The 24,689-nt window shown below is 43.8% G+C and overlaps 2 protein-coding genes across 3 annotated transcripts; both read left to right on the top strand.

Annotated features, from left to right (window-relative positions):
- Positions 1-280: 280 nt before the first annotated feature.
- On the top strand, positions 281-4,536 carry LOC115387901 (zinc finger CCCH domain-containing protein 10-like). 2 transcript variants are annotated; one of them, XM_030090798.1, is made up of 3 exons: positions 281-344; positions 814-2,106; positions 3,600-4,536. In XM_030090798.1, the coding sequence occupies exons 2-3, from the start codon at positions 958-960 to the stop codon at positions 4,110-4,112; spliced, it is 1,662 nt and encodes a 553-aa protein (XP_029946658.1). In that variant the 5' UTR covers positions 281-344; positions 814-957; the 3' UTR covers positions 4,113-4,536. The 2 variants fall into 2 exon arrangements, with proteins under 2 accessions (XP_029946658.1, XP_029946659.1); XM_030090799.1 differs by lacking the exon at positions 281-344 and adding an exon at positions 410-462.
- Positions 4,537-5,385: 849 nt separating this feature from the next.
- LOC115387898 (extended synaptotagmin-1-like) lies at positions 5,386-24,630 on the top strand. Its single transcript, XM_030090795.1, has 52 exons — positions 5,386-5,940; positions 7,089-7,130; positions 8,115-8,249; positions 8,357-8,430; positions 8,522-8,594; positions 8,756-8,845; positions 8,990-9,045; positions 9,134-9,254; positions 9,347-9,523; positions 9,742-9,824; positions 10,011-10,059; positions 10,866-10,955; positions 11,093-11,188; positions 11,656-11,727; positions 11,820-11,906; positions 11,989-12,138; positions 12,431-12,544; positions 12,652-12,828; positions 13,220-13,305; positions 13,381-13,429; positions 13,562-13,651; positions 13,752-13,847; positions 13,946-14,017; positions 14,101-14,187; positions 14,549-14,695; positions 14,931-15,037; positions 15,109-15,286; positions 15,371-15,547; positions 15,625-15,707; positions 15,915-15,963; positions 16,050-16,139; positions 16,317-16,412; positions 16,689-16,760; positions 17,677-17,763; positions 17,844-17,990; positions 18,078-18,208; positions 18,409-18,493; positions 18,577-18,671; positions 18,775-18,886; positions 19,985-20,161; positions 20,285-20,367; positions 21,129-21,177; positions 21,276-21,365; positions 21,488-21,583; positions 21,674-21,745; positions 21,834-21,920; positions 22,002-22,148; positions 22,247-22,389; positions 23,277-23,408; positions 23,500-23,602; positions 23,711-23,760; positions 23,877-24,630. Exons 1-52 carry the CDS (start codon positions 5,569-5,571, stop codon positions 23,902-23,904), a joined length of 5,451 nt encoding a protein of 1,816 aa, XP_029946655.1. The 5' UTR covers positions 5,386-5,568; the 3' UTR covers positions 23,905-24,630.
- The last annotated feature ends 59 nt before the right edge of the window (positions 24,631-24,689 follow it).

Here is a 24,689-nt window from a genome sequence, read left to right as displayed (position 1 = left end):
ACACTTGACGTCATTTAGAGCGTTTCGATTGAGGACTTGCAACAATGTATCAGGTTTAAGTGACGTCATCACTTAATTTGGTGTAAATATGCAAATGAGTTGCTATGCAAATTAGATGATGACTTTATTTAGAAGGTTCCTGACTGAGGAGTTAAACAAAAAAAAATACAAAACATAATAATTTTGACCAGTCGGTGGCAGTAATGCGCTGAATCGTTACATGTGAAGCATTAATTGATCCAGAGAAGAAGAATGACGTCAGTATTCTTCTTCGTTGGTTTAAGCTTGATGTGAAGAAATGTAGTAAACAGCGGAGCTTCATCAAAGGAGTCAACAAAAACAAGGTGATCGATCCCAACACAAAACAAGCCCGGCTGCCGTGGCCGCAGACGTACCCGCAAGTCGTAGAAATCGTTTTTGCTCGGTCGGTCACTGGTTTGCCTCTTGCTCTGGTGTATTTTGGTAAGAGAACTTTAGCATGTAGCCCGTGCTAGCTGTCCTGTTAGCTATTCTTCCACCACAGCGGCATTTTTCTGTTCGGTTTAATGTGTCCTCTCGCAGACAACCTTTGTATTTATCCGAGGTGCGATCATGTGTTTCTTCTCATTATATTTACATCTGCTGGTACTTTTTAACTCATAACATCAACAAGATCCGCGATGCCTTTCATTTACGATACTCACTCACGTGTTTACATCTCGAGCTCTGCTCAAATCAGCATTTCTCCTCTCCCTTATCTTAGATTACTTTGTTAATGATATGTAGATATTCTGCGCCTACCTGTCTCATGGTGCGTCTGTTTGTGTTTTGCAGGTGGTTGGGCAGCAGGTTGAATTTCTCCAAGGACAAAAACAATCCATGCTTTCCTGACCCCTGTATGTGAATGTTTGCCGGATCACGTCGACCCTCCTCTCATACACATGAGTGCAATTTTCTCCTTGAGCTGGGCCGAGCGCCATGCCTGACCGGGACAGTTCCTACCTGTCCGGTGGTGGTGGGAGCGGTGGTGGTCTGGGCGAGGAAGGAGGACCTGGGTCTGGTTTGACAGGGGGCTCTGCAGAGGGCAGGGGAGGCTCTGGAGGAAGTGTCGGAGGAAGCATCTCTGTCTCGGGGGCCATGGGTGGAGGAGGGGCGCTTGGGAACGGCAACGGCTGTGGGAATGGTGGAGGAGGGGGACAAGGTGCAGGACCCCCGTTGGACGGTGTCTGCAGGGACTTCATACGTAACGTCTGCAAGAGGGGGAAGCGCTGCCGCTTCAGGCACCCAGATGTCAACGAGGTGCCGGACTTGGGGGTGCAAAAGAACGAGTTCATCTTCTGTCATGACCACCAAAATAAGGAGTGCATGCGCTCCAACTGCCGCTTTGTCCACGGCTCTAAGGAGGATGAGGACCATTACAAGAAAACTGGACAGTTACCTCTTAGGCTGAGAGGGAACGTAGCAGCAAGACTGGGCCTGTCCCCCACGGATCTTCCCCACAGCCGTGGGGAGGTTCCTATCTGCCGAGACTTCCTCAAAGGAGAGTGTCAGAGGGGCAACAAATGCAAATTCCGCCATGTGAAAAAGGACTATGAATATGACCCTTCTAGGGTTGGAATAGGTGTTGGCATGGGGCCTGGTGCCAGCGGGTTAGTGAATGCTGCCGGGGGGATTGGTGGTGGAGGATCAGGTACTTGTGGAGGAATGCAGGGACTCGTGGGAGGTGGAGGCGGAAGCGCCGTCATGGGGACAGGCTGCCCCAGCTTGGGTGGGTGCAGGGATCCAGGTATGTCAGGAGTCGGGGGAGTAGGCGGAGGGGGTATTGGCGGTTGTCTGTCCATAAGTTCTTCAGGGCAGCGACGTTACGACAGGAGCACGTGCTCGGTGTACGACCCACTTCTGGAGAGCGGGCTGTTCGATCCCGGCTCCCTGGAGGCGTCCATGGACCACACAGCTCTGCAGATGAAGCGGCGGCGGTTGGAGGGGCTTCGTCTGACTGACGGAACCTCAAGCGGACACTATGAGCTGGGAGTTCAAGCCGCCTTGGCCAATCGTCCTCTGGAGTACAGATTCCTCGAGGAAGAAAATTCCCTGTTGAGGAAGAGAGTGGAAGAGTTGAAGAAGCAGGTTAGGACTAAAACGATTCCACAGCTGAACTGACTAACCACATACTGTATACACATTTATCTCACTGCATATGGTGGGGTGGTTGCTCACAAATGCGTAATTACAGACAAATTGTCTTTCTTTCTTAAAATTTAATCTTAAAAAGAGTGTACATTCAATTTGTCTGTGATTTTTTTTAAGCATTAATTTTGATACATATAGATATAATGTACATCTTTGGGGAATTTTTGTTTTGATCTGATCAAAGATTGCCCTGAAAGTATTCTTATTAAATAGGTATTTCACCCCAGAAATGTAACATTTGAATATCAGAGGCTCTCTGTTTTAAATGGAGTATTTATTGCAGATATTGTTTTTAAGTTGTGTGTAATTGAAGCTATTTGTCCACTGGTGTTGTTTAACCTCTGCCTTTCCCCCTCCATATAAAGCAGACTTTCAAAAGTTAGTGAATCAATCTTTAATTTAAACTTCATCTGCTCTATAACTATGGAATATCTTCACAAACTGTTCAACCACCTCATCATGTTTGCGTTTTCAGTTGTTTTGAAATTCAGCAAAAATTGCAATTCAGTGAAGGGGAACAATCTGATGCATTCAGATCCAGTCCGCCCTACAATGGTGCTCAAATTCATGCTAACATTTCAAAATAAATGTTTTGCATAAATGCACCTTTTCAATAATCTACAGCACCTATTTTTGTGACTCTAAAAAATGTAGATTTTTGAGGAAAACAAGAAGAAATGTCTAATGTTCAAAACAATTTAAAGGGGCCTCAGTCAAATGTAAAGTTGTCCAGACCAGAACTGGTGACTAATTAATCAATCTGCTTATTTTTGACAAATTCCAATCGCACAGAACTCCAACCTTCTCTCCCATGGCTCCGGTCAGCCCAGTTTATAGAGGCGATAACCACCAGAATAACATCTATTATTAAGACGAATGTTGGAATCTTTTCAACTCCAAGGCAGTGTGTCCTTCACACAGTGTCCCTTGGAACTCAAAGTCAAAATATTCCATATTTTCATGGAAACAGTTTTCCCTTCATCATACAGCCCTACGCAGGAACATCATATCAGTAAAGAAGAATAACTTAACGTCCTGAAAGAATCCCTGAAGCAAACCCACATCTGTTCAGGAGTTTACCAAACACCCCCACACTGCTGCTGCTTTCTGAGGATCAAAACTACAGATTTACAGCTTCTTACTTTCACTGATGAATAAAAACTTTTCATGAAGAAAACAGAATCCCCATCTGTAGCTGGAATTGGCTGCTTGAGTTGTGAATTTATGAAAATGTCCAAATATGAATGATGAATTTGCTTTGACTGGAACAGTACTATCATGCAGGGGTCTGATAGATCTGTGGAAAATAAAGTGACTAACCAATGTTGTAAGAAAAACATAGAATTTATAAAATGTTTGTCACTATTGATTGCTCCAAAAACTTGCTTGTTGTGTTGTGGTAATCATTCGCGATGTCGTTTCTTTCTCAGGTTTCCAATCTCATTGCGACGAACGAAGTCCTGCTGGAGCAGAACGCTCAGTTTCGGAGCCAGGCGAAGGTGATGACGCTCTCCTCCACTCCTGCGCCCACCGAGCAGACTCTGGCGCCCCCTGTGGGGTCAGTGAGCTCCTACAACCACAGCATTGCCCAGACCCACACCACCCTGAGCAGCGCGGGACTCCAGCCCCGACCCGTCACCCAGCAGGACCTGGTGGCTCCCACCGGGGCCCCCGCGGCCCCTCCCACTAACGCGGCCCCGCCCACAGCCCCCCCGCCGCACCTCAACCCCGAGATCACTCCTCTGTCGGCGGCCCTGGCCCAGACCATCGCCCAGGGGATGGCCCCCCCGGTGTCCATGGCGCCCGTGGCCGTGTCCGTGGCCCCGGTGGCGGTGTCCATGACGCAGCCTCTGCCGGGCATCACCATGAGCCACGCCACCACGCCCATGGTGTCCTACCCCATCGCCAGTCAGAGCATGAGGATCACCACTTTGCCACACTGAATGAGTTCAGACTGTCGGTCAGTCTCATGTGTGACTCTTGAATCCCTCATGTGGGTTTTTTTAAACAGACGTTGTGCTGCGTGTGAGTCGGTCACCACACCAATGACAGCACTGAGCTACAGACTGTTTCCACCAGAGGGCAGCCTCAGTAGTGGCTTCTCCTTGCACTTCTGGTTTGTGCTGTCACAGTAAGTTTTTTTTCTACAGATTGCCCAGTTTATGAACAGTCTGTAAATCCAAGAAGAATTCTGTTTATTTGTGTGTTTGTTTTTTCAATGTCGGTGTTCAAACAATTTCTGAGACTGTTGTTCTGTTCACGATGTGGGAAAATGAAGACATTGGAAATCAGTTTGTGGTTTAGTTGTTGCTTCAGTGTAAATTACCTTTGGTACTTTGCACCTTCAAAGAAAAAAAATCACTTTATCAAGCCTGTCTCTGTACTTTTTTGCTCATTAATGCAGCTAAATGTGCACAAATAATATTGAACATGTTTTTTTTTTTTTTTTTTTTTTTTATCACTGAACACACATTGTAGAGTGAATTAGCAGCAGAGAGATCAGTATGTGTTGCCTGCACAGTTTTCAAACATCTTGGAGAAGTGTGAATCTTAATATAAACCCACCCACTGGATTATGTTTCAATGTCAAGGGATTGTGGGGGTCACACTGTCACCATCAGCACATGCTCCTCTCTGTAACTTCAGATTTGGGATTATTTTCCTGAGTTGCAGAATAAATTGGAGCCAATGAGACCATACTGACATAATGTATAACACACCTTAAACAACACTCCTCCAGAACACATTTTGCTTGGGCTATTTGGGAGGAGTCACACTGTGCAAACTTAAACATAATCTGTGTTTCTTCTGCAGCCTTATATCCGTGTAGCTGTGCAAACAGTGGAGCTGATCCACCGGGAGTCTCTGCCGGATTCAGGGATGGAGGAAAAATGTCCAGTCTGCTCTTCTAAAACAAACTGCAGCAGGACGCAGTGTTTTCCTCCATTGTAGCAGAGCTCAGGGTTCCACTGGGGCCAAAAAACACTCCCTGTGAGCGCCGCGCCAGGGAAAGAAAAAAAAAATCTCAGTAAAATTGTGTAACGTTAAAACTACTTCCACTAATGAGATGTTTGACGCAGCGGGGAGAGACTGGAGGATGATTTCTCTTTTTTTGCTCCAGTGGGCGTGTTTTCATCCGGCTAACGGGACTGGGCTGAGGGGCAAGACGACTGGCGGACTCCTCTCCTGAACCAGTGGGGGGGTTTTTTTTTTGGTTTTATTTTCGTTCAGTGCGTCGATTATCGGTACGTTTTGTAAGCGCGAGATGCGGTGAGACGCGGTACGGACACGGCTCAGGTACGCCTCGCGCGCTGGACGTGCACTGCTAGAAGTTAACCGTGAAGAAGAGAACACACCCGTAGTTCAGAGCTGAGTATCTATCCGGGGAAGGTTGACGCCATGCAGGACGAAAAGTCGGATCCGAGCGAGCCGAAGGCAGGAGAGGCGGAGAAGAAGGCAGTGAGCAGCGGGGAGGCGCAGCCCGCACCGCCCGCACCGCCCGCACAGTCCGCAGCGCCCCGGGGCATCAGCGCCGTGGCCGTGCTCTGGACCTTCGGCAAATGCCTGGGCGCCCTGCTCCCCGTCTACCTGGCCGGTTATTACCGGGTCAGCACCAGCCTGCTGGTGTTCGGGATGATGGTGTACACCGGGTGGAAACACGCCCGAGAGGCCAAGGAGGCGCGCCTCAAGTCGGCCATCCAGCTGCTGAGCAGCGAGGAGGAGCAGGCGTTCTCCAGAGGCTCCAGGATCAAGCGAGATCTCCCTGCGTGGGTAAGATAAGGGGCGACCGCACGGCTGAATGCCCCCCCTGCTGCTGTCGTCTCTATTCAGGCCTATTTTGACCTTGAATAACCCCGAGCTGCATCCACCCAGCGTCCTGCAGTGAGCCATACTGGACAACCTCAACAGGATGTAACGGAGATTATTCCCATCCCAACTCAGCCTTTATTTGCTTCAATAAAATATTCTATCTTACACTGTTCTATAATATACTCTTTATAAACTACTCGGTGAAGCACGTGCGTTTTTCTGCAGTTTTGCTTTGCTTTATCCCTCCAACATTTCCACATGCACATTTATAAAAGTTACTTTCTGCATATGCATGAGTTTTCAAAGCGCACAAATAAGTGCTTTAATGTAAAGGAGCAACTAGTAAAACACTAAAAGGTTCAAGGAGGTGCAAACTTGCCAACGTTGGCCGGAAAATGAGTAAGAAGAATAGTTATGCAAAAAAAGAAATCCTCAAAGTGAAAGCAGGTAAAATGGAAATGCTGCAGCCCACATTGGAGTGTTTTGACTCAGAACACCGGGCCACACCCAAATCAGCTTCCTGTGGGTTCCTCTTTCCCTGAGTAATTTCAGAGGTTGCATGCATAACTAGACTGTTCCTGGCAAAACAGGGACGCCACCATATTGTGCACATGTTTGAAAAGGTTTTCCTAGATATGACCATGGATAAGACTTTGCAATAAGCACTTAAATTGCAATCCTAGGTAACACTTTACTTTAAGCACCCGGTGTGACACATTATAAGTAGTTATAAACACTCATACATGATCACAATGCTTTATAACTCACTATACAGCACTATACAGCATAGGATTAGGGTTAGGGTCAGGGTTAGGTCCTGGTATTGTGATCATCTGTGAATGTTTATAACTATAGCTACACGTGTTATAATGGCATTATAATGCTTTATAAATGTACTTGTGTTATACAGGGGGCTTCAAATAAAGTGTTACCCAATCCTATTATCTCACGTGAAAAATTGATGAGAAACTGATTTTATAAGCATTTACTTTTACGATATCAGCCATGTTATTGATGGATCTAAGGCTGCATCATTTCCGTGTGTTGTGTGTTTATAATGCCTTATACACTTTAAGACAATGTGTCTGCATTGTGTTTGTTTCCTTCAGGTCAACTTCCCAGAGGTAGAGAAGGTTGAATGGCTGAATAAGGTAAACTTTGCTTCCATTCTTCATTGTATGACTATCCGTTCCCGTTCTAACTCAACAAACAAACATTTGTCTATTCATTATCCCAGCTGTTGTGGTGATGGACACTTGTTGGTGTGTGCGAAGTTAGCAGCTGGTGTTAGCAGATAGATGGCCGTGGCTGCTGCTGCTGCTGCCATGTTCCAGAAAGGCCCCGCCTCCAGAAGGGCTGCCACTACTGCAGAGAGCAGGCCCAGTGCCAATCAACGCTCTCAACATTTCCATTTCATTACAGGCTGACAGGAAGGAGGAGGAGCTGCTTGGGCTCACAAAACTAAATAAAACTGCAGCTGTGGTCCCTCCCCGTCTTCCTTTGCTCCTGCAGCTCAGAGAAGCTAAACCACTAATATGGACACACAGACATAAAAGTCCTCATACTTGCAGGGCCACATGATGTGAGCGTCACAGAGCAGACAAAGGAGAGTCTGAGATTGGGTACTCAAAGTGCGGTCAGCAGATATCCTCGTTCTTCAGGCTTCAGCAGCCACAGAAGCAGACAGCTGATGACTCACTCCTCACCAATGCTCTGGGCTTTTTCTTTTTTTTACAGTCACAGAAAGGCACAAACAGACAAGGCCTCTACTTTAAGATTCTTTTCCAGTGTGATTTGATCGATGGCCAAACTAATGTATGAAGCAGCCACGCTGCACTGTAGAAAGTGGGACGCTGCTACACGAGTAGCACAGACTTCATGTGTGTGTCCGACAGCATGCAAAGACCCAAATAAGACCAACAGCTGCGGGGGCTCAACTGGCTCCAGCTGTCTCTGTCGTTCCTTTGTTTTCCCTGAACGAAACCAAGGCGTCTGACAGAGAGCTTTGTTACCATGTTGCTGAAACATTAACTTCAAGCGGCCGTTTTTTGTGGCAATCTTGAAAGGGAAACATTGAATGTTATTTTTATTACACATGAAAGCATCTAAACCCATGTCCATGCCTGACTCACCAGGTCTTGCAGCAGGTGTGGCCCTTTGTTGGCCAGTACCTGGAGAAGCTCCTGGTGGAAACGATCGCTCCATCCATCAGAGCCTCCAGCTCCCACCTCCAGACCCTCAGCTTCACCAAGGTGGACATGGGAGACAAGGTGATGGCAGATAGTAAAGCTGCACCGTGACGTCGCTGTGATTGTCCTCATAGTTAACAACCGTATTTCACATCGTTCCAATCAATGAAGCTTTGTGTGTGTTTCAGGCCATGAAGGTTGTCGGGATCAAGGCTCACACAGAGAACGACAAAGGACAGGTCCTGCTCGACCTCTATATCAGGTGGCTTTTTAGCTTCTGCTTTTGTTAGTTATACATTTTAACTTTTAGAAATCCTTCATTATCAGTAATATTTCCATTTGTGCATCCTCAGCTATGTTGGCAATGTAGAAATCAATGTTGAAGTGAAGAGGTACTTCTGTAAAGCCGGAGTCAAAGGAATACAGGTGTGTTCTCTCATCTGGCTCTAAAACCCTTGTGTTGCCAAATTATGCAACGGCATTTATTGCAAACGACCATAACTAGAAGGAGTGTTCGGTTTGAGATTAACTACGGCTTTATCTTAAGCAATAATTTCACAGACGTGCTCTCGTCTCTCTGTCATCAGCTGCACGGAATGATGCGGGTGATCCTGGAGCCACTGATTGGAGACGTGCCCATCGTGGGTGCAGTCACCATGTTTTTCATCCGTCGGCCTGTACGTTCTTGCACTCACTCTTGATTTGTTCTTTCTTCTCGGTGCACCATCAACCCCCCCATCAGTGTACAGCTGTGTGCTAATGACTTCTCATCGACCCTGATTGATTTTACTGGACATATTTCCTGCCTTCTCTCTTCCCAGAAACTGGACATCAATTGGACAGGACTGACTAATCTGTTGGACATCCCTGGCTTGAAGTGAGGATGATAAACAATAAACATAAACCCTGTTGCTCTGTTACTGAAGGGGTTTCAATGTACATCCTGTGTCCTGTGTGTTTTGCAGTGTCATGTCAGACAGCATGATTATGGACGCCATTGCCTCCTTCTTGGTTCTTCCCAACCGCCTGGTGGTCCCCTTGGTTCCTGGCTTGCATGTCGCCCACCTTCGCTCTCCCTTGCCGAGGGTAGAAACCTTCATATGCACCAGCAGACCCAGACTGATAATCACACCCCATATGAGGAAACAGTGGTGTCTTACCCCGTCTTTCTTTGTCAGGGTGTTGTGCGTATTCATCTCCTGGAAGCGCAGAGCCTGGCAGCTAAGGACAGCTACGTGAAAGGGGTCATGGCTGGCCTGTCTGACCCCTATGCCATACTGAGGGTGGGCCCTCAGACCTTCACCTCTCGGCATGTGGATAACACAGACTCTCCCAAGTGGGCGGAGGTGTACGAGGTGAGGCAAAGGGAGGCGCCTTTGAAAGCTGGAGGCTTGTGCCATACCTCCACACAGTGATTGAGTCTGTTTTCCATTGAGGCATTCAAATCCATCATTTCACTTCCTATAATACTGAAGGAATCAAAGAGCTCCGCCTCCCTTCATCAGCCTGCGACCAGCTTCCATACACGACTCTGTGTCAGTCCTCATGTCCTTATGTGTGTCCTGTACATCAGGTTATAGTCCATGAAGTGCCTGGTCAAGAGTTGGAGGTGGAGGTATATGACAAAGACCCAGACCAGGATGATTTCCTGGGCAGGTACAGACGCATAATTCACGTCTCTGTTGAATGTCCCGATTTCACTTTCCACCGTTCATTTGTCACTTTTCACAAACAAAGGGAAGAGTTACAGTGCTGGTCGTGTTTTCTGTCCTTTTGTTTTCAGTACTATATTTACTCCGCTGTATCTGTTAGTAATTTTGTTTCGTTTCCTTCCTCTCTCAGGACCAAACTGGATTTGGGCATTGTGAAGAAATCCATCGTTGTTGACGATGTAAGTGAATCATTCTAGTTATGTTTAGCACTTTGTGCATTACCTTTTAAGTCAAAGTCATGTGCTTTATTGCATCAATGTTGACAAAAAAATTCCACTTTGTTCATGGAACGATGCCATATGATTGCACGCTTTTGTGGAATGACTTCTGCTGCATGACTGCTCCTTTAAACTGTGGAATTTTGTCCAAAACTGGATGAAATCCAACATTTTCCTCACTATAGTTTTCTGAAACTGATTGAAGCGATTAATGTTGATCAACTTTATTCATACAGTACATCCCAGAAACAAGATTTTCCAGGGAACATAACGCTTTTCAGAGCAGTGGCATCACTGAATACTTATCTGTGTGTCTCCTCAAAAGATATTCAGGGAATGTAGGTCACCCACGTTTTGGAGGGACTCCAAGTCTGGTTCATAATTAGTGTTGTCTTTTGCATTTAAAAATGAACTTGGACTTAAAAAATGTGCTCTGACCTTCTGGCTGAGATCTGAAAAAACAAACAATAAGTTAAACAAAAGTATGTAATGAAAGTAAAACAGCTATTCTATCTTTCCACTGAGATTCTTCACATTTTCCATTCTTTTTTGAGTTATGAAAATCAAACGTTTGCACACACAATGGCACTTCTTTTGGTGTATATTTCTATGCAAACCACAACATAAATGACAAGTGATGAAAAGAAAAAATAAAAGAGTAGTAAAAAAAGTAGTCTGAAGAACAATTTTTACATACTGAGTCACTTTTCCTGTGCTTGTTGCTCACTTCCTCACATGCTATATTGCTCATTTTTCTCTCTTTCTAGTGGTTCACCTTGAAAGACACCCCCACTGGACGGGTTCATTTCAGACTGGAGTGGTTGGCCTTGCTGCCTAATACTGATCGACTGGAGCAGGTTTGATCATCTCATTTGAACTTTCAATACATTTCTCAGAGTTTTTAAAATTATTATGTATTTTATGCAGCATTTGGCAGTGTCCATAGCACTTAAAAAAATGATTATTATTTATTCATGTATTGATCTATGCCTAGATCCTGAAGAGGAATGAGAGCGTCACAAGCAAGACGGCCGATCCGCCGTCTTCAGCCATCTTGGTGGTATATCTGGATAAGGCTGAGGCACTTCCTGTGAGTCAAATACCTCTACCCTCTCTGCCCGCAGTCGTGCTTCGCTCGGAGCTGCTTCCTGCGTGTGGTTAAGCTGGGGCAGAACTGCAACTGCCAACTGTCTCACATACCACATATTTGTGCCTTCAGTCCCCGACCTCAATCACTGTGAACGCGTGCGGCTAACTTTATCTGGGGCTTCTGAACGCGCACGCCGCTCTGCCAGCTTCGGCTGCCATGGTGCAGTGAAAGCAGAACGGCGGGGGACTGACTCCACAAAGTCAACTGTCTCTGTAGATTAATAGTTCCTCGTTTGCCTCGTGGTCGTTGTGGTACTTCTTGCCAGTTATTTGTGCGTTGCTATGGTAACCGCATACACACTATTATTCATGTCAGCCACGTGTTTCTAGGAAAGCAGATAAGTCTATTTATTTCCCTGCTCCTGGTTACAAAATGTCCCCGTTCACACGCCTCACTGTGTCTTTCAGATGAAGAAGGGGAACAAAGAGCCCAATCCCATGGTGCAGTTGTCCGTGCAGGACATCACAAGAGAGAGCAAGGTATATCTGCTGGAAGAGAGAGAAATCTTCCCCTCAGATTGTCTTTCATTGATTTCTTTTTTCACATGGGGCTGGGTTGTTTTTATTTTTAGACCTGTTACACAACTGTCAATCCAGAGTGGGAGGACGCTTTTACCTTTTTCATCCAAGACCCGAACAAACAGGACATAGATATTCAGGTATCGGCTTTTAATAACAACGCTGCAGAACAAACAGACCTCGGTGGGCTGCTTATTTGAAAATGCTGTAATCCTCCATCAGGTGAAAGACGCGGACCGCGTCCAGTCGCTGGGCAGCCTGACCATCCCTCTGTCCCGTCTGCTGTCCAACTCTAACCTGTCTCTGGACCAGTGGTTCCAGCTGGAGAACTCTGGACCAGCCAGCCGCATCTACATCAACGCTGTTCTCAGGGTGAATGGCAGCACAGTTCATTCACTGTTCCCACACTGCAATGTGCCATGTTTGGAAATAATATGAACAATCAGCCGCACTGTCTTCAGCTATTAGTTACATCATGAACATTCTAGTTCTGTTCTGTTCAGTTTTATGTATTTTTCATTTACTGATAACAGCATAGGCATCTCGTGTCTTCATTATTTATTACTCACTGTAGACTTATATTATGGTATAACCAGGTTACAATTGTTTTATATATCTTCATTTCCTTGAGTGTCTTTCTAATTTTTTTACACTCCCAACAAAGGTTCTGTGGTTGGATGAGGAACATATTGTATCAGATGCGTCATCTAATCTGGCAGCTGGGTCGTCCGCACAGCTGCCGCAGAAGGCGTCTCCTCATCCGAGCTTTGCTACAGAGGTATTGGTCGCTGATGCGCTCATTTGTTTTTAATCTAAAACAAATAAAAAAGTCTTAATCATTTGCATTCATTTGGTTTTTTAATTTGAATCTTGATCATTTTCCAGGGTCTGCTTAGAATCCACTTGCTGGCAGGTCAGAACCTTGTTCCTAAAGATAACCTGATGGGAGGCATGGTGAAGGGGAAGAGCGACCCCTATGTGAAGATTAATATCGGGGGTGAAACATTCACAAGCCACGTGCGCAAGGCCAACCTCAACCCCACTTGGAACGAGATGTATGAGGTAAAGAAAAATGACTGTTGACTCTATAATTTGAGGTTGCAGGTGTTTTTGGTTGGACTGTAATGAAGTGATGAAGACTCTCGCCACAAAGCCTGATCTTGGTTCTTGGTTTCCTTTCTTTGTGGAGTTTGCATGTTCTTCTTGTGCATGCGTGGCTATTATCTGACAGTCCAAAACACTTTTTTAGGTCATTTGGTGATTTTAAATTACCAGTGGGTGTGAATATAAATATGTGATTGTCTGTCTCGTCTCTCTTTGTTGGTGAGTTGTCCAGAATGGACACTGCCTCGGTCCGTAGTTATCTGGGTTCACCTCCAGTTTCTGCAGCTTTAAGTTAGATGAAGTGGAATAAAGATGGATGGATGGATAAATGTGTGGCTTTTCCCTTCAGGTGATATTAACCCAACTTCCAGGCCAAGAGCTCCATGTGGAGGTGTTCGATAAAGACATGGACATGAAGGATGATTTTATGGGCAGGTAATTATTTGTGAGTGAATGAAATGATTTTCTGAAAAGATTTTGCATCCTGATGTTGTATTTGTCTCTGCACAGGATGAAGATCAGTCTGAAGGACATCATTGATTCTCAGTACACCGATCAGGTGATCAGTAGCTTTCCTTTATTGTCGTTTTTAAAATGGCTTACTGAAACATGTATGTGTGGCTGTGTTTTTTTGGGGGGAATGCAACAATATTAAAGTGCTTTCTCCTTTTTATTATTATTTTTTTTTCAGTGGTACACTCTCAATGATGTGAAATCAGGCCGACTTCACCTGGTCCTGGAGTGGGTCCCAACGGTCTCAGAATCAGACCGACTAGACCAGGTCTGTGTTCTCACATTAGATTGAATAATAACGTTCACTTTGAGCTGGATTTTTTTTTTTTTTTTTTTTTGTTATTAATCAGTTTTTCTTGTGTCTTCAGGTTCTTCAGTTCTACTCCAAACAGTCTTTTCAAAACAAGACGGTTCCCTCTGCAGGCCTGTTGTTTGTGTACGTGGAGCAGGCAGACGGCGTCCCAGTGAGTCTCTTAATTCCGCTGTGAACATAATGTGATTACAAGTTAAGCAGAGGAAAGATTAGCACTTAACTTTTGAATCTGCCTGTTTGCTTCCACAGGTGAAGAAGAGTGGAAAAGAGCCCAAAGTGGGAGCTGAGATCATCCTTGGAGATATGTCTCGTAAAACCACAGTGAGTGTTCTGATCCATCAAGAATGGAATAATAAATATGACACATCATCCTTTCACTAACACTGGCTTCATCTCTTCTTCAGGTGTGTGATCGAACGACTTCGCCCAAGTGGAACGAGGCATTCTGCTTCCTGGTTTCTGATCCCAGAGAAGATATTCTTATCATCAAGGTGAAAGTGAAATACAGTCAGAGTTAAATAGAAGAACATGCCTTATAAATGGAAAAAGACTACCAAACAACTTTAATTTGGTTTTTGTTGTTAAATTTGGCTGCTAATGAACAGTCATTCACACTAAAGGAGAGCATGCAAACTCCACGCAGAAAGGCCCCACAGGCCTGGACTCAAAGGCAAGAGTAGTAACAACAGAACCACAGGGCAGCCTCGTCACTAGTTTATAAAATTTTCCCTATGCACACATAGGTAGAACATGGAAACTCCACTAAGAAGGGCTTTTAATTAGAACTCTGCTGTAATCAGATATTTTACAACAAACATTCCTCCACTGACAGTCAAATTTCTGTTTGTCCAGCTGTCCCACAGCTGGACTCTGCCCATGGGTTCCTTGATAGTTCCCATTAAAGAGCTGCTGTCTGAACCAGAGCTGGTCCTGGACCAGTGGTTTCATCTGGACGGAGCTTCACCCGAGAGCCAGATTTTGATGAGGGCTGAACTCAAGGTAGGAGACGTCACTGCATGTGAATTGTCCATGTTTACACTATCTGCACACACGGTTGTTTAGAAGTGAGTGAACCGATGTATGTTACACTTTGTCTGTTTAGCCTCAGATCTGTTTTATTTCAGTGACGCTTAGTTCTGGGAATTGCTGGAGCAGCATTAATACTAGTTCCTTCCTTAAGGACTGTCATGATCATGTACATGGTGCAACAGTAGTCATATAAATCTAATTACAGATGCTGATTCCCAGCAAGTGCCCTGGTGGCGCTGATAAGTCTAAGGTCTCTTCAATATCCGATCCTTCCTCTGCTCCGCGGAAACAGGAGACAGACTCGGAGCTGAGGTGAGGCTCATGTTCTGCAGTATTTCATATCTCTTGGAATTGGACTTGTATTGTATTGATTGTATTTCCAGGTCCAGTTCAGTGGACACTCCTCCTGTAGAGACTATTGTCCCTTCAGTGTCGTTGAATGAAGATGTGAATGTGAAGGAAACGGCTGCTGATGTGGCCGAAGAGGAAGTGGAGGAACCACCGAGCCCTGCCGTATCGCTTCCTCCTCATACTTCTCCTGACCTAAACTTTGCCAGTGAGGTAAGGTTACAGAAGAGCAGCGTGAAATAGTAAACGTGATTGACCAAGTAGAAATCTTTCATAGTTACATGTCCATTTCTGTAGGGGCTGCTGAGAATCGTCCTTTTGGAGGCCCAGAATCTGGTTGCCAAAGATAATAAGATGGGCGGTATGATGAAGGGAAAGAGCGACCCCTACGCCAAGCTCAAAGTCGGAGAGGTCATGTTTAAGAGCAGCGTGATCAAGGAGAACCTGAACCCAGTCTGGAATGAGATGTATGAGGTAAAAAGAGCAGTTTGTGGAGGTGAAATATTCAATGCTGTAGTGAATTTACTGAATCTTTCTTTATCCCCCCACAGGTGGTGCTCCAGCCTCAGTCAGGGCAGGAGGTGGAAGTGGAGCTGTTTGATAAAGACATGGATCAGGATGATTTTCTTGGCAGGTGAGGACGGATGGGAGGGTTCAACACCTGCCAGACCCCGCATGTCTTTAGCCACAGTTTCCATAGAGCGGGATTTTTAGACATATCACCTCACTAATTTAAAGAAAAACTGAATGAATCAATGAACGACCGAACAAGCTCCATGTTAAATAAATTGTATATATAAAATATGATTGATGTAGTTTATTTCTTTATTGTGCTTTACAGGTTCAAAGTCAGTGTGGCAGATGTTATCCACTCCCAGTACACAGACCAGGTGGGAATTCTGTGCAGATCATATCTGATAATGTGTTCCTGTGGTGTGAAAAGCTGTGAGTGACTGGGCGAACCCCTCTGTTTCAGTGGTATTCGCTTCATGATGTGAAGTCTGGTCGTGTCCGTCTCATCCTGGAGTGGGTTCCTGTGGTATCACACAGTGACCCTCTGGACCAGGTTAGTGAGGCTTAGATCATCTCTTAATGGTTCTTTTCTCATTATATGAATTCTAATAAGATTTATATTGCGTAAGTCTTGGCCATCGGCACTGTTTAGAACATCATCTGCCTCCGTCATCGTCCTAATCAGTGATGAGTCGCTGTGATCTGTTGTTCATTTGTTTCTCTGCTGCAGGTAATGCAGCTCAGTGCTCTCCAGTCCTACAAGAATAAAGCTGTTCCCTCCACTGCTCTGCTGTTTTTGTATCTGGACAGAGCGCACTCACTGCCTGTGAGTACCTTGTAATTATGAATGCGATGAAACACCATAATTAGTTTGCAGTCTCAGGCTTAAAGTCACCTCAGAGTCAGGAAGGAAGCTGTTGATTCAAATACTGTCTGCTGACATAAAGTGGAAACTACTTCCTACATAAGACAACAGTCACTGTTTTAAATACAATGACCTGAACTGACTTTTCCATTTGTTTAGCTGATGATGAGTTTCTAACCATAATTCCAAAAAGTGAGAACAAACTGTCAGTGTGATGTTCTGCGTTTCTGTGTCTAGTTTAAGAAAAGTGGGAAGGAGCCCAAGGCCGCAGCTGAGATTGTTTTTGGCAACACAACCTATAAAACCAAGGTATGGTGTGGGTAAGAAACATGGAGAAAACACACATCTTCTACACTCATTTTATCTTGATGGAATACCCGAGGGCCTCAGCAGGTCCCAGATAATACCATCAAAATGTAGAGTTCCTATTGAATGAGTCTCCAGTCCATCACAGGTTTAACACATGTTGATCCCTACATCTTCAATTTAGAGTCACTAATTTAGAAGCTCACCTTTAAAGATTAAGATTAAGAGAGAATGACTAATTTTAACTTTTCCCATAGTTTCATCTCACAAGTCTCGAGACATTCTGAAGGCAAATTTTTTTCGACAAAATCTGAAATAACCAACCTGTTGTTTTTTTTGGTTTTTTTTTTGGCCAAATAAAAATGGGCCAAGTGCAATCTAGAGACTAAATCTGGATTAATGTTGGCAGAACCTTCTTTCTTCCCTGGCGGCACAATTTCCTCAGTCTTCAGTGTGTGTGTTTTCACGCTTATGCGAATGATGCTTATGCCATGAATTTAATGTTAATTTTGCTATTTTGTGAGCAAAGTGTGAAAATAGCTTCTGGTACTGTCATGGCTGCACACAGTGATACATTATGTTGTTCTTACTGTTCTTACACAAACAGTTCTGCTCTAACTCCTGGAAATAAGACATAAAATAAGAAGAGAATGTCTGCTTCAGAATTTTTATGAAGCTGTTTTAGCAACTGAATCACATCTTTTTATTGAAAACTCTGACAAAGAAAATAAAAGCTGTTCAGTTGAAATATTAACTTTGACTCCCCCCAGTGGTGGAACGTAAAACAAACAACAGAAAGACTAAATGAATAAAGTAAATGAACAGACCCTTTTCCATACTGTTACAAATACTAGTTGAAATTATTTAGTGATATGCAATATTTTTGCTGTTGATTCTAACTCCTCGTCTATTTTTCCAGGTCTGCGATCGCTCCAGATCTCCTCAGTGGAACGAGTCCTTCTACTTTCTGGTTCGTGACCCAAGAGAGGAGATGATCATACTGAAGGTAAACAAATCGCCTCAAAGTGCTGATGATCAATATTTTCCGCATACTGCTACACAGTAAATGTCTGGCGTCCCCTGCAGCTGTCCAGTGCGTGGGACCAGCCGATGGGATCGCTGGTCCTTCCTGTGAGAGAGCTGCTCTCTGAGCTGCAGCTCGTGGTGGATCAGTGGAAGCATCTGGATGGAGCGTTGCCTGAAAGTGAGATTCTCCTGAGGGCCGAACTCAAGGTATGCAAATGTATCAATTCAGGAGGTCAGGGCCAGTACAACAGACATAAAACAGAGGAAAATGATCATAAATGCTGTTTTTGACAGATTCTCAACTCAAGGATGACTGAGGTCCCTCAGCCGTCTGCTTCAAAGACTGAAGAAAAGATTGTTCCCCCTGAGGAGACGTTCAGAGCGGCTGATGAGGAGGAAAACAGCTCAGAGCTGCCGACACACGAGTGAGTCATGAATATGTTGTACCTGAGAGTGTAGTTTTAATACAAACAGCATGAATACCAAATGAAGCAGAAACAGGGCGGAAATATCATTATATTTAATTATGCTTGTTTACTCAGAGTTGAGTGAATGCAAAGATAATGCATCTCTATTGCAGTTCAGTCTGGCTGTCATGTTTTGTAAGATCATCGTGTGTTATCAGGTTAGCGGCATCAGAAGATCCTGTCTCAGGAAGTGATGCGTCTGCTGAACCGGCCGCTGCTCTCAAGACACTCCCCGCTGCTGCCGTGAGTCACACCGCATGCCGGTCAGCTGCTATTATGGCTTAATGCTCTGTTTCCATCTTGGTGATCTGAGGTTGTTTCTGCAGCAGGAGGAAGAGCCACAAAATGTAGATCAGTATCCCTCACAGCAGCGCGCAGCTGGTAAAGGAGCCTTCGAACCTCAGAAAATACACACAGAGAGGTTAGAACCGCATCAACAAGACGACCGCTGCAGGGCTTTATTACCAACAAGTAACATAACAATGCTGTGACTTTTTTTCTTGTGTGTGTGTGTGTGTGTGTAGTGCTGGTGTAGACTCTCTTGCTCACACCACAGTGACAGGACTTCCCACTGCAGACGTCACAGAGAGCCCCAGACCGCCACAGACGACCCCGACTCCGGACTTCGGTGAAGAGGTGGGTTTGGTTCTGCAGAGTTAAAAACAGTGTCGCGGTTGACGTGGGTTTGAATTCACTGTTTGAATTCAAACAGTTGAACATTCATAAAAATAAACCCGATCATTTATTTCACTTTTAGGCAGTCGCAACAGTGAATTAAAATTTTATTAGACGATTAAGCAAATAAAAATCAAGTATTTTTTCCTCCATTTGCTTTGAGGATTTAAAAATACCGTAAGTGCTGCAGGTTTTCAGCTTGTTTCCAATAACCAAAAGCACATTTTTTTCCAGTCATGTCCTTCTTCCTCTCGTTTTAAAATGTCATGTGAAATTCTGCCCGCAGCTCATGCTGCTATTTTTAGTGGATCTGATGAGAAGTTTATTGAATGCCTGAAAGGTCCCCATGTTGTAAAAGAAGGACTCGATTCACTTCATTCATAATAAAACTGGACATGTGTCTGTGTCTGGTTTGACAATTAAACTCAGCCGACGATAAAACAAGCATAACAAAGTCTCAGAAATCTGCTTTATTTTTTTGTACCTTCAAGAAAGAAACAACTGTTTGACAAATTATCCATCCAGTCATGCTGGCTCTCACTGGTGTGTATAATTCACTATGCAGGTGTCTAAAAGAACTACAGTATTCGTCAAAAAGTTCAAGATTTTGAAGTTAGTTCACACAGTTTATTTTATTTTGTGGGTTGTCACTGTGTCCACTAATCGAAGGTTTTATATTTATCATGATGACCTGTTTTCCACTGTTATCAGCAGCGAGACAAGCAGAGCTTGAAATGTTTGTATCCTGTTGCTGCTGACAGGATGTGGCTCACATGCGTCACATAACCAAAACCTTAAGACCAAGTATCATACCTAGAAAATGATGAACAAGAGGAATCAAGGTTTTTTTTTTTTGTTACATTTATTCAGACATAAATTCTTCTGCTGGATGCTGCTGTCTTTCCAGATGAACCCATGAATAAAAGATGATGCATCTCAGATGCATTTAATGATAATACTGGATCCTGCTACACATTCTAACTATAACATTAATAATAAACAGCATAAAGCATTGATAGTCTGTTTTTTTTATGTGTCATTGCGCTGGTCCTCCTGTAGGGGGTGCTGAGGATTCACCTCCTGGAGGCCCAGAATCTGGTGGCAAAAGACAACCTGATGGGAGGAATGGTGAAGGGCAAGAGTGACCCTTATGTCAAGATCAACGTGGGAGGGGTTTCATTCAAGAGTCACGTGATCAAAGAGAATCTGAACCCGACATGGAACGAAATGTATGAGGTATGCAGTTTCAGAATAAAGGAACACATGTTTCCTGATATTCAACACTTCAAACTCTTTTATTGTGAAAAATACGAAAAGCAACTGTGAAATTTGTTTTTTTCTTTTTGCTGTTTTGAACAGGTTGTTTTACGTGAGAACAGCGTCCAGGACATCAATTTTGAAGCATTCGATAAGGATTTAGACTCCGATGACTTTTTAGGAAGGTGTGTATAAAGTATATGTGAATGTCCTGCAGGGTCTTTCTGGTATTAAAGAAACATCTCTGACGAACCAAAGGAATCAATGTAAAACAATCCTTTTAATGCTTCATAAATTGGTCATTTAGTGGCATTTTTTGCCTCAACTTAAAATAAAATAAAGAAAGTAATGATTTTATTCAAGTCAATAAAATATACAGCTTGAATTCACATTTATTATCTATTCATTCCTGTTAATTTTTCATTTCTGTTGGACGATAGAAATGTGGATTAATAGTTGAATTAAAACTGAAATATACAGAGACATCTCCAAATAAATTACAGTGGCATTTAAAATTTGTTTCATCAGTAATTTATGCAATCATAAAATATAGATTAAAAAGCTTCAGATTCTAAAAAAATAACTTCAATTGATTTGGTCATTAGCAATAAAAAAAATGAAAAAAGTAAAATACTTTGACATACTTTATTTTCAATGTTCACTTATAATTCAAATAAGAAAAAAAATGTTAGAATTTAAAATATGAAATAATACATTCAGCATTTAAATAATTTTTACTGTTTGAATTAATTAAAAAAAATCAACCTTCACAATTTATTGTATTTTTTGAGATGTATCTGTATTTTCATTTAGTAGAATTTAATGAGAAATATAATCTATTGACTGTCATTGATATGAAGTCAGCATTAAATAGTTGTAATCCTTTAATTGGGACAGTGTGCCACATGAATAAGATTCTTTAACCTGTTTCTTCTTCTGTTTACAGGCTCAACATTAAGCTGAAGGAGGTCGTCAGGTCGCAGTACACAGATCAGGTTAGTCATTAACCGGGAAGTCCAAAGTGTCACCTTGTGATTTCTGAACTCTGAACACTTGTTTTTATTATGAATAACCTTTGCTGCTCCCGTCGCAGTGGTACACTTTGAATGACGTGAAATCTGGCCGTGTTCACTTGATCCTGGAGTGGGTTCCGAAAGTATCTCGCTCAGACAGACTCGATCAGGTGGGCCCCGATGTTGCAGCCTTAAGTTATTTCATGCACGTCACATGCAGCCTCCTTTCCAAAGCTGTATGGTCACATTCCAACATGGAACATTACCTGAGTCGCTGTGCTTCATGCCACAGGTGCTGCAGCTGCAGTCTCTCCAGTCTTTTCAGAATAAAACACTCCCCTCTGCAGCTTTGTTCTTTGTCTACATTCAGGCAGCACATGCTTTACCTGTGAGTTACCTCCACTTTATTCACATTTACTGACACGGCCTGCAAAGTACTGAACCATGCAGCTGAAATATCTGCCTCTTTCCTGGACAGCTGAAGAAGAGTGGAAAAGAACCCAAAGCCGGAGCTGAACTAGTTCTGGGTGAAACAACTTACAAAACCAAAGTGAGACTCCTAATGTCACTCCTTTCTCAGTGGTGAAGGGCTTTTTGATAGCAAGAGCCATACCATGTGTTCTATCATGCCTTCTCAGCTGTGCGACCGCAGCACCAGTCCTGAGTGGAACGAGTCTTTCTACTTCCTCGTCCATGATCCTAAACGTCAGATGCTCGTGGTGAAGGCAAGACATTTTTTATTTTTTTCTAGCAGTTATCCTTCATGAATCTCTTATGATATATGCTCGCCCTCTTTTGCCTGGCAGCTGTCCAGCGGCTGGGACCAGCCGATGGGGTCTCTGGTGGTTCCTGTCTGGGAGCTGCTCTCAGCGCCGCAGCTGGTCCTGGATCAGTGGTTTCATTTGGACGGAGCCTCGCCTGAAAGTCAGCTTCTGCTGAGGGCTGAACTCAAGGTGATTACATGTGACGGGCAAGAAGGACGGTCAGGGGCTTTAGCTCTTCGCCTTCAGCTCAGTGGCGCTCACTCCTCACTCTGGATGGTTGTCAACAGATTCTGGATTCCAAAATGGCCGATCTGATTGAATCAGGAGCTCTGCCCTGTGCGGCCTCTGGATCAGGAAACGGCCAGGTGAAGCTGTCTCTCTCGCACGCCGCGCAAGAGAGAAAGCTCACTGTCATCGTTCATGCCTGCAGGTGTGTGTGGATGCCAAGTAAAACCGTCAAGTGAAACACAAAGAAGTGTGTGTGTGTGTGTGTGTGTGTGTGTGTGTGTGTGTGTGTGTGTGTGTGTGTGTGTTCTCGTATTTCTATCCTTGTCGGGGCCAAATGTCCCCACAAGGATAGCAAAACGTGGAACGACGTGCCTTGTGGGGACCTTTTTCCGGTCCTAAGTAGGAGAAACAGTGTTTTCTTGACCATGTTGTTGTTACTGAAAAAAGTAAAAGTGCAAAAACATTTCTTTAGGGTTAGGCTTTGTTGTGGTGTGGGTTAGGGTTAGGGTAAGGGTCAGGGTTAGGGGCTAGACATGAATGGGAGTCAATGGAAGGTCCCCACAAGGATAGAAATACGAGACTGCGTGTGTGTGTGTGTGTGTGTGTGTGTGTGTGTGTGTGTGTGGTAAAAATGTCAGTTTGATGTCTTTAAGTTAAATGTACAAATGCAAGGATGTGATTGATGACAGCAGGAATAAACTGGCATTACATACATTGCAAATGAACCTGTAAATAAATAATACCTATAGCAGAGCTGTCCAGGTTATTGATCATGTGATCATGACTCATTGATAAGTTTCGTGTTAGAGTTCTAGTGGTACTTTGCTCGCCACTGCTGGATTAGTTGATGAATAACACTGTCGGTGATAATGACATGTTCCTTTGTTAGTAAACAAGAGTTTAGTGAAATAGAGACAACAGCTGATGCTTCAGTGATTATAACTCTTCCTCGTTTCATTGAAGTAATGCATTCTTGTTGGTTTTAAAACGTTGCTTTGAAGTAGAGAGTACCGGGGTAATGTGAGTTCTGTTACGAGTTAGACTTGTTTTTTTCTATTTTTAAAATGAGCTTTTTGTGTTTTCACGCAGAGGCCTGTTGTCTCAAAGTAAAGACGGAGTGGACAGCTACGTCTCCATCATGCTGCTGCCAGACAAAAGCAAGGCCACTAAGAGGAAAACCGCTGTGAAGAAAAGAGATCTCAACCCAGAGTACAATGAAAGGTTCGGTTCTGAATCTTCAGTTCTGTGCAGGTTTCAGTGTCTCTGACGGTCTCTGGTGCTCATTTCCTTGTCGTATTTATTATCTTTAAAGATTTGAGTATGATTTGCCTGCGGAGGAGGTCAGATTCAGGCGCCTGAGTGTATCGGTGAAGAACAACTCCGCCTCGTTCAGAAGCCGCGACGTGATTGGACAGGTTAGTTCTTCACAGTGATTTCGGGAGATTATGCTTTCACCTGAAAATAAACTGAGGACTCAGAGCTGCAGCCTATAGAGACGCTGACTTGATGCTGTTGCTGCTCAGGTGCAGATCGAGTTGGGGGAGATGAACCTGACCTCTGGAGTCACAGAATGGTGAGTGGACGTTCAGATGTGGAAAAAAATTAAGAGTATTACACAAATGGTACATGTGGGCCTGAGATATTTCTGATTTTTCAGGTTTACTCATACATTTTTTTTCTTTGTTTCAGGTTCACTCTGAGAGATGAAGCTGAATAATCCTTCGGTTTGCAGAGGGCCTGTGATGGAAATGTGGTCTCTCAACTTGCCGCCGCCGCCGCTGCTGCTCACACAGATGCCTTCTCCTTTCCACTTGTTTGTATCGTGGTGCCACTGTTCCAGCCTTACCTGCATCCACGCAGCTCTCTGTATCAGCACGCCCCGTAGAAGCAGATTGCACTGTTCTATGTATCTTTGCACCTCATTGCGATCACCAAAGAAAGTATCAGAGTAGAGAAGGACAAAGGCGACTGCTGACTGAAGGTTGCTTCTGAGGACAATTTACAGCAAGTTAATGATAAACAGACCAAGAAAGTATGAAGTTTGTTTAAATCTTGGGTTTATTGCTTTGTTTTCATGTACGTGTTTCCAGAAAGTTTTTAGTATGAAGGCATGTTGTTTTGGAGAGCAGTAACATGTTTTACATTCTGTTTTTTAAATTCCTTTTTTTTCCCATGAATTTATGGCCATATCAGTATTTAGGATTGTGTTTTACAAAAGTCTTTTAGCACAAGGCTCATGTGTTTCACAGCAGGTTAACATGTAGGTGTTTGACAGTGCCTTTGAAAGACAGAAATTTTTTTTGTTCTTTTTTTATGGTGAAGACGTTGTTCCACCTCATCTCTGGTATGTTTAATTTTGTGTATATTTGTCAAGATTGGAGAGCAGATTGGATAATGTTTGCTGAAAAATGTCTACAAAAATAAACCGATTTTGCACATCTCAGGAATTGTGTCTTTCAAGTCTTTCAGTTCACTTAATTTATGATTCTTTTTTTTTTGGGG

The sequence above is a fragment of the Salarias fasciatus genome, chromosome 5 (genome assembly GCF_902148845.1).
Source record: "Salarias fasciatus chromosome 5, fSalaFa1.1, whole genome shotgun sequence".
In the NCBI taxonomy this organism is placed as follows: domain Eukaryota; kingdom Metazoa; phylum Chordata; class Actinopteri; order Blenniiformes; family Blenniidae; genus Salarias; species Salarias fasciatus.
The sequence above is the reverse complement of the archived record's forward strand: the minus strand, read 5'-3'. Positions and strand labels throughout refer to the sequence as shown.

Excerpts from the sequence above, each read along its gene's own strand:
- LOC115387901 (XM_030090798.1), top strand. The coding sequence starts at position 958 with ATGCCTGACCGGGACAGTTCCTACCTGTCCGGTGGTGGTGGGAGCGGT. Across the intron at positions 2,107-3,599 it reads TGGAAGAGTTGAAGAAGCAG|GTTTCCAATCTCATTGCGAC; the intron begins GTTAGGACTAAA and ends TTTCTTTCTCAG.
- LOC115387898 (XM_030090795.1), top strand. The coding sequence starts at position 5,569 with ATGCAGGACGAAAAGTCGGATCCGAGCGAGCCGAAGGCAGGAGAGGCG. Across the intron at positions 20,162-20,284 it reads CATGGAACGAAATGTATGAG|GTTGTTTTACGTGAGAACAG; the intron begins GTATGCAGTTTC and ends TGTTTTGAACAG. Across the intron at positions 23,761-23,876 it reads ACCTCTGGAGTCACAGAATG|GTTCACTCTGAGAGATGAAG; the intron begins GTGAGTGGACGT and ends TCTTTGTTTCAG.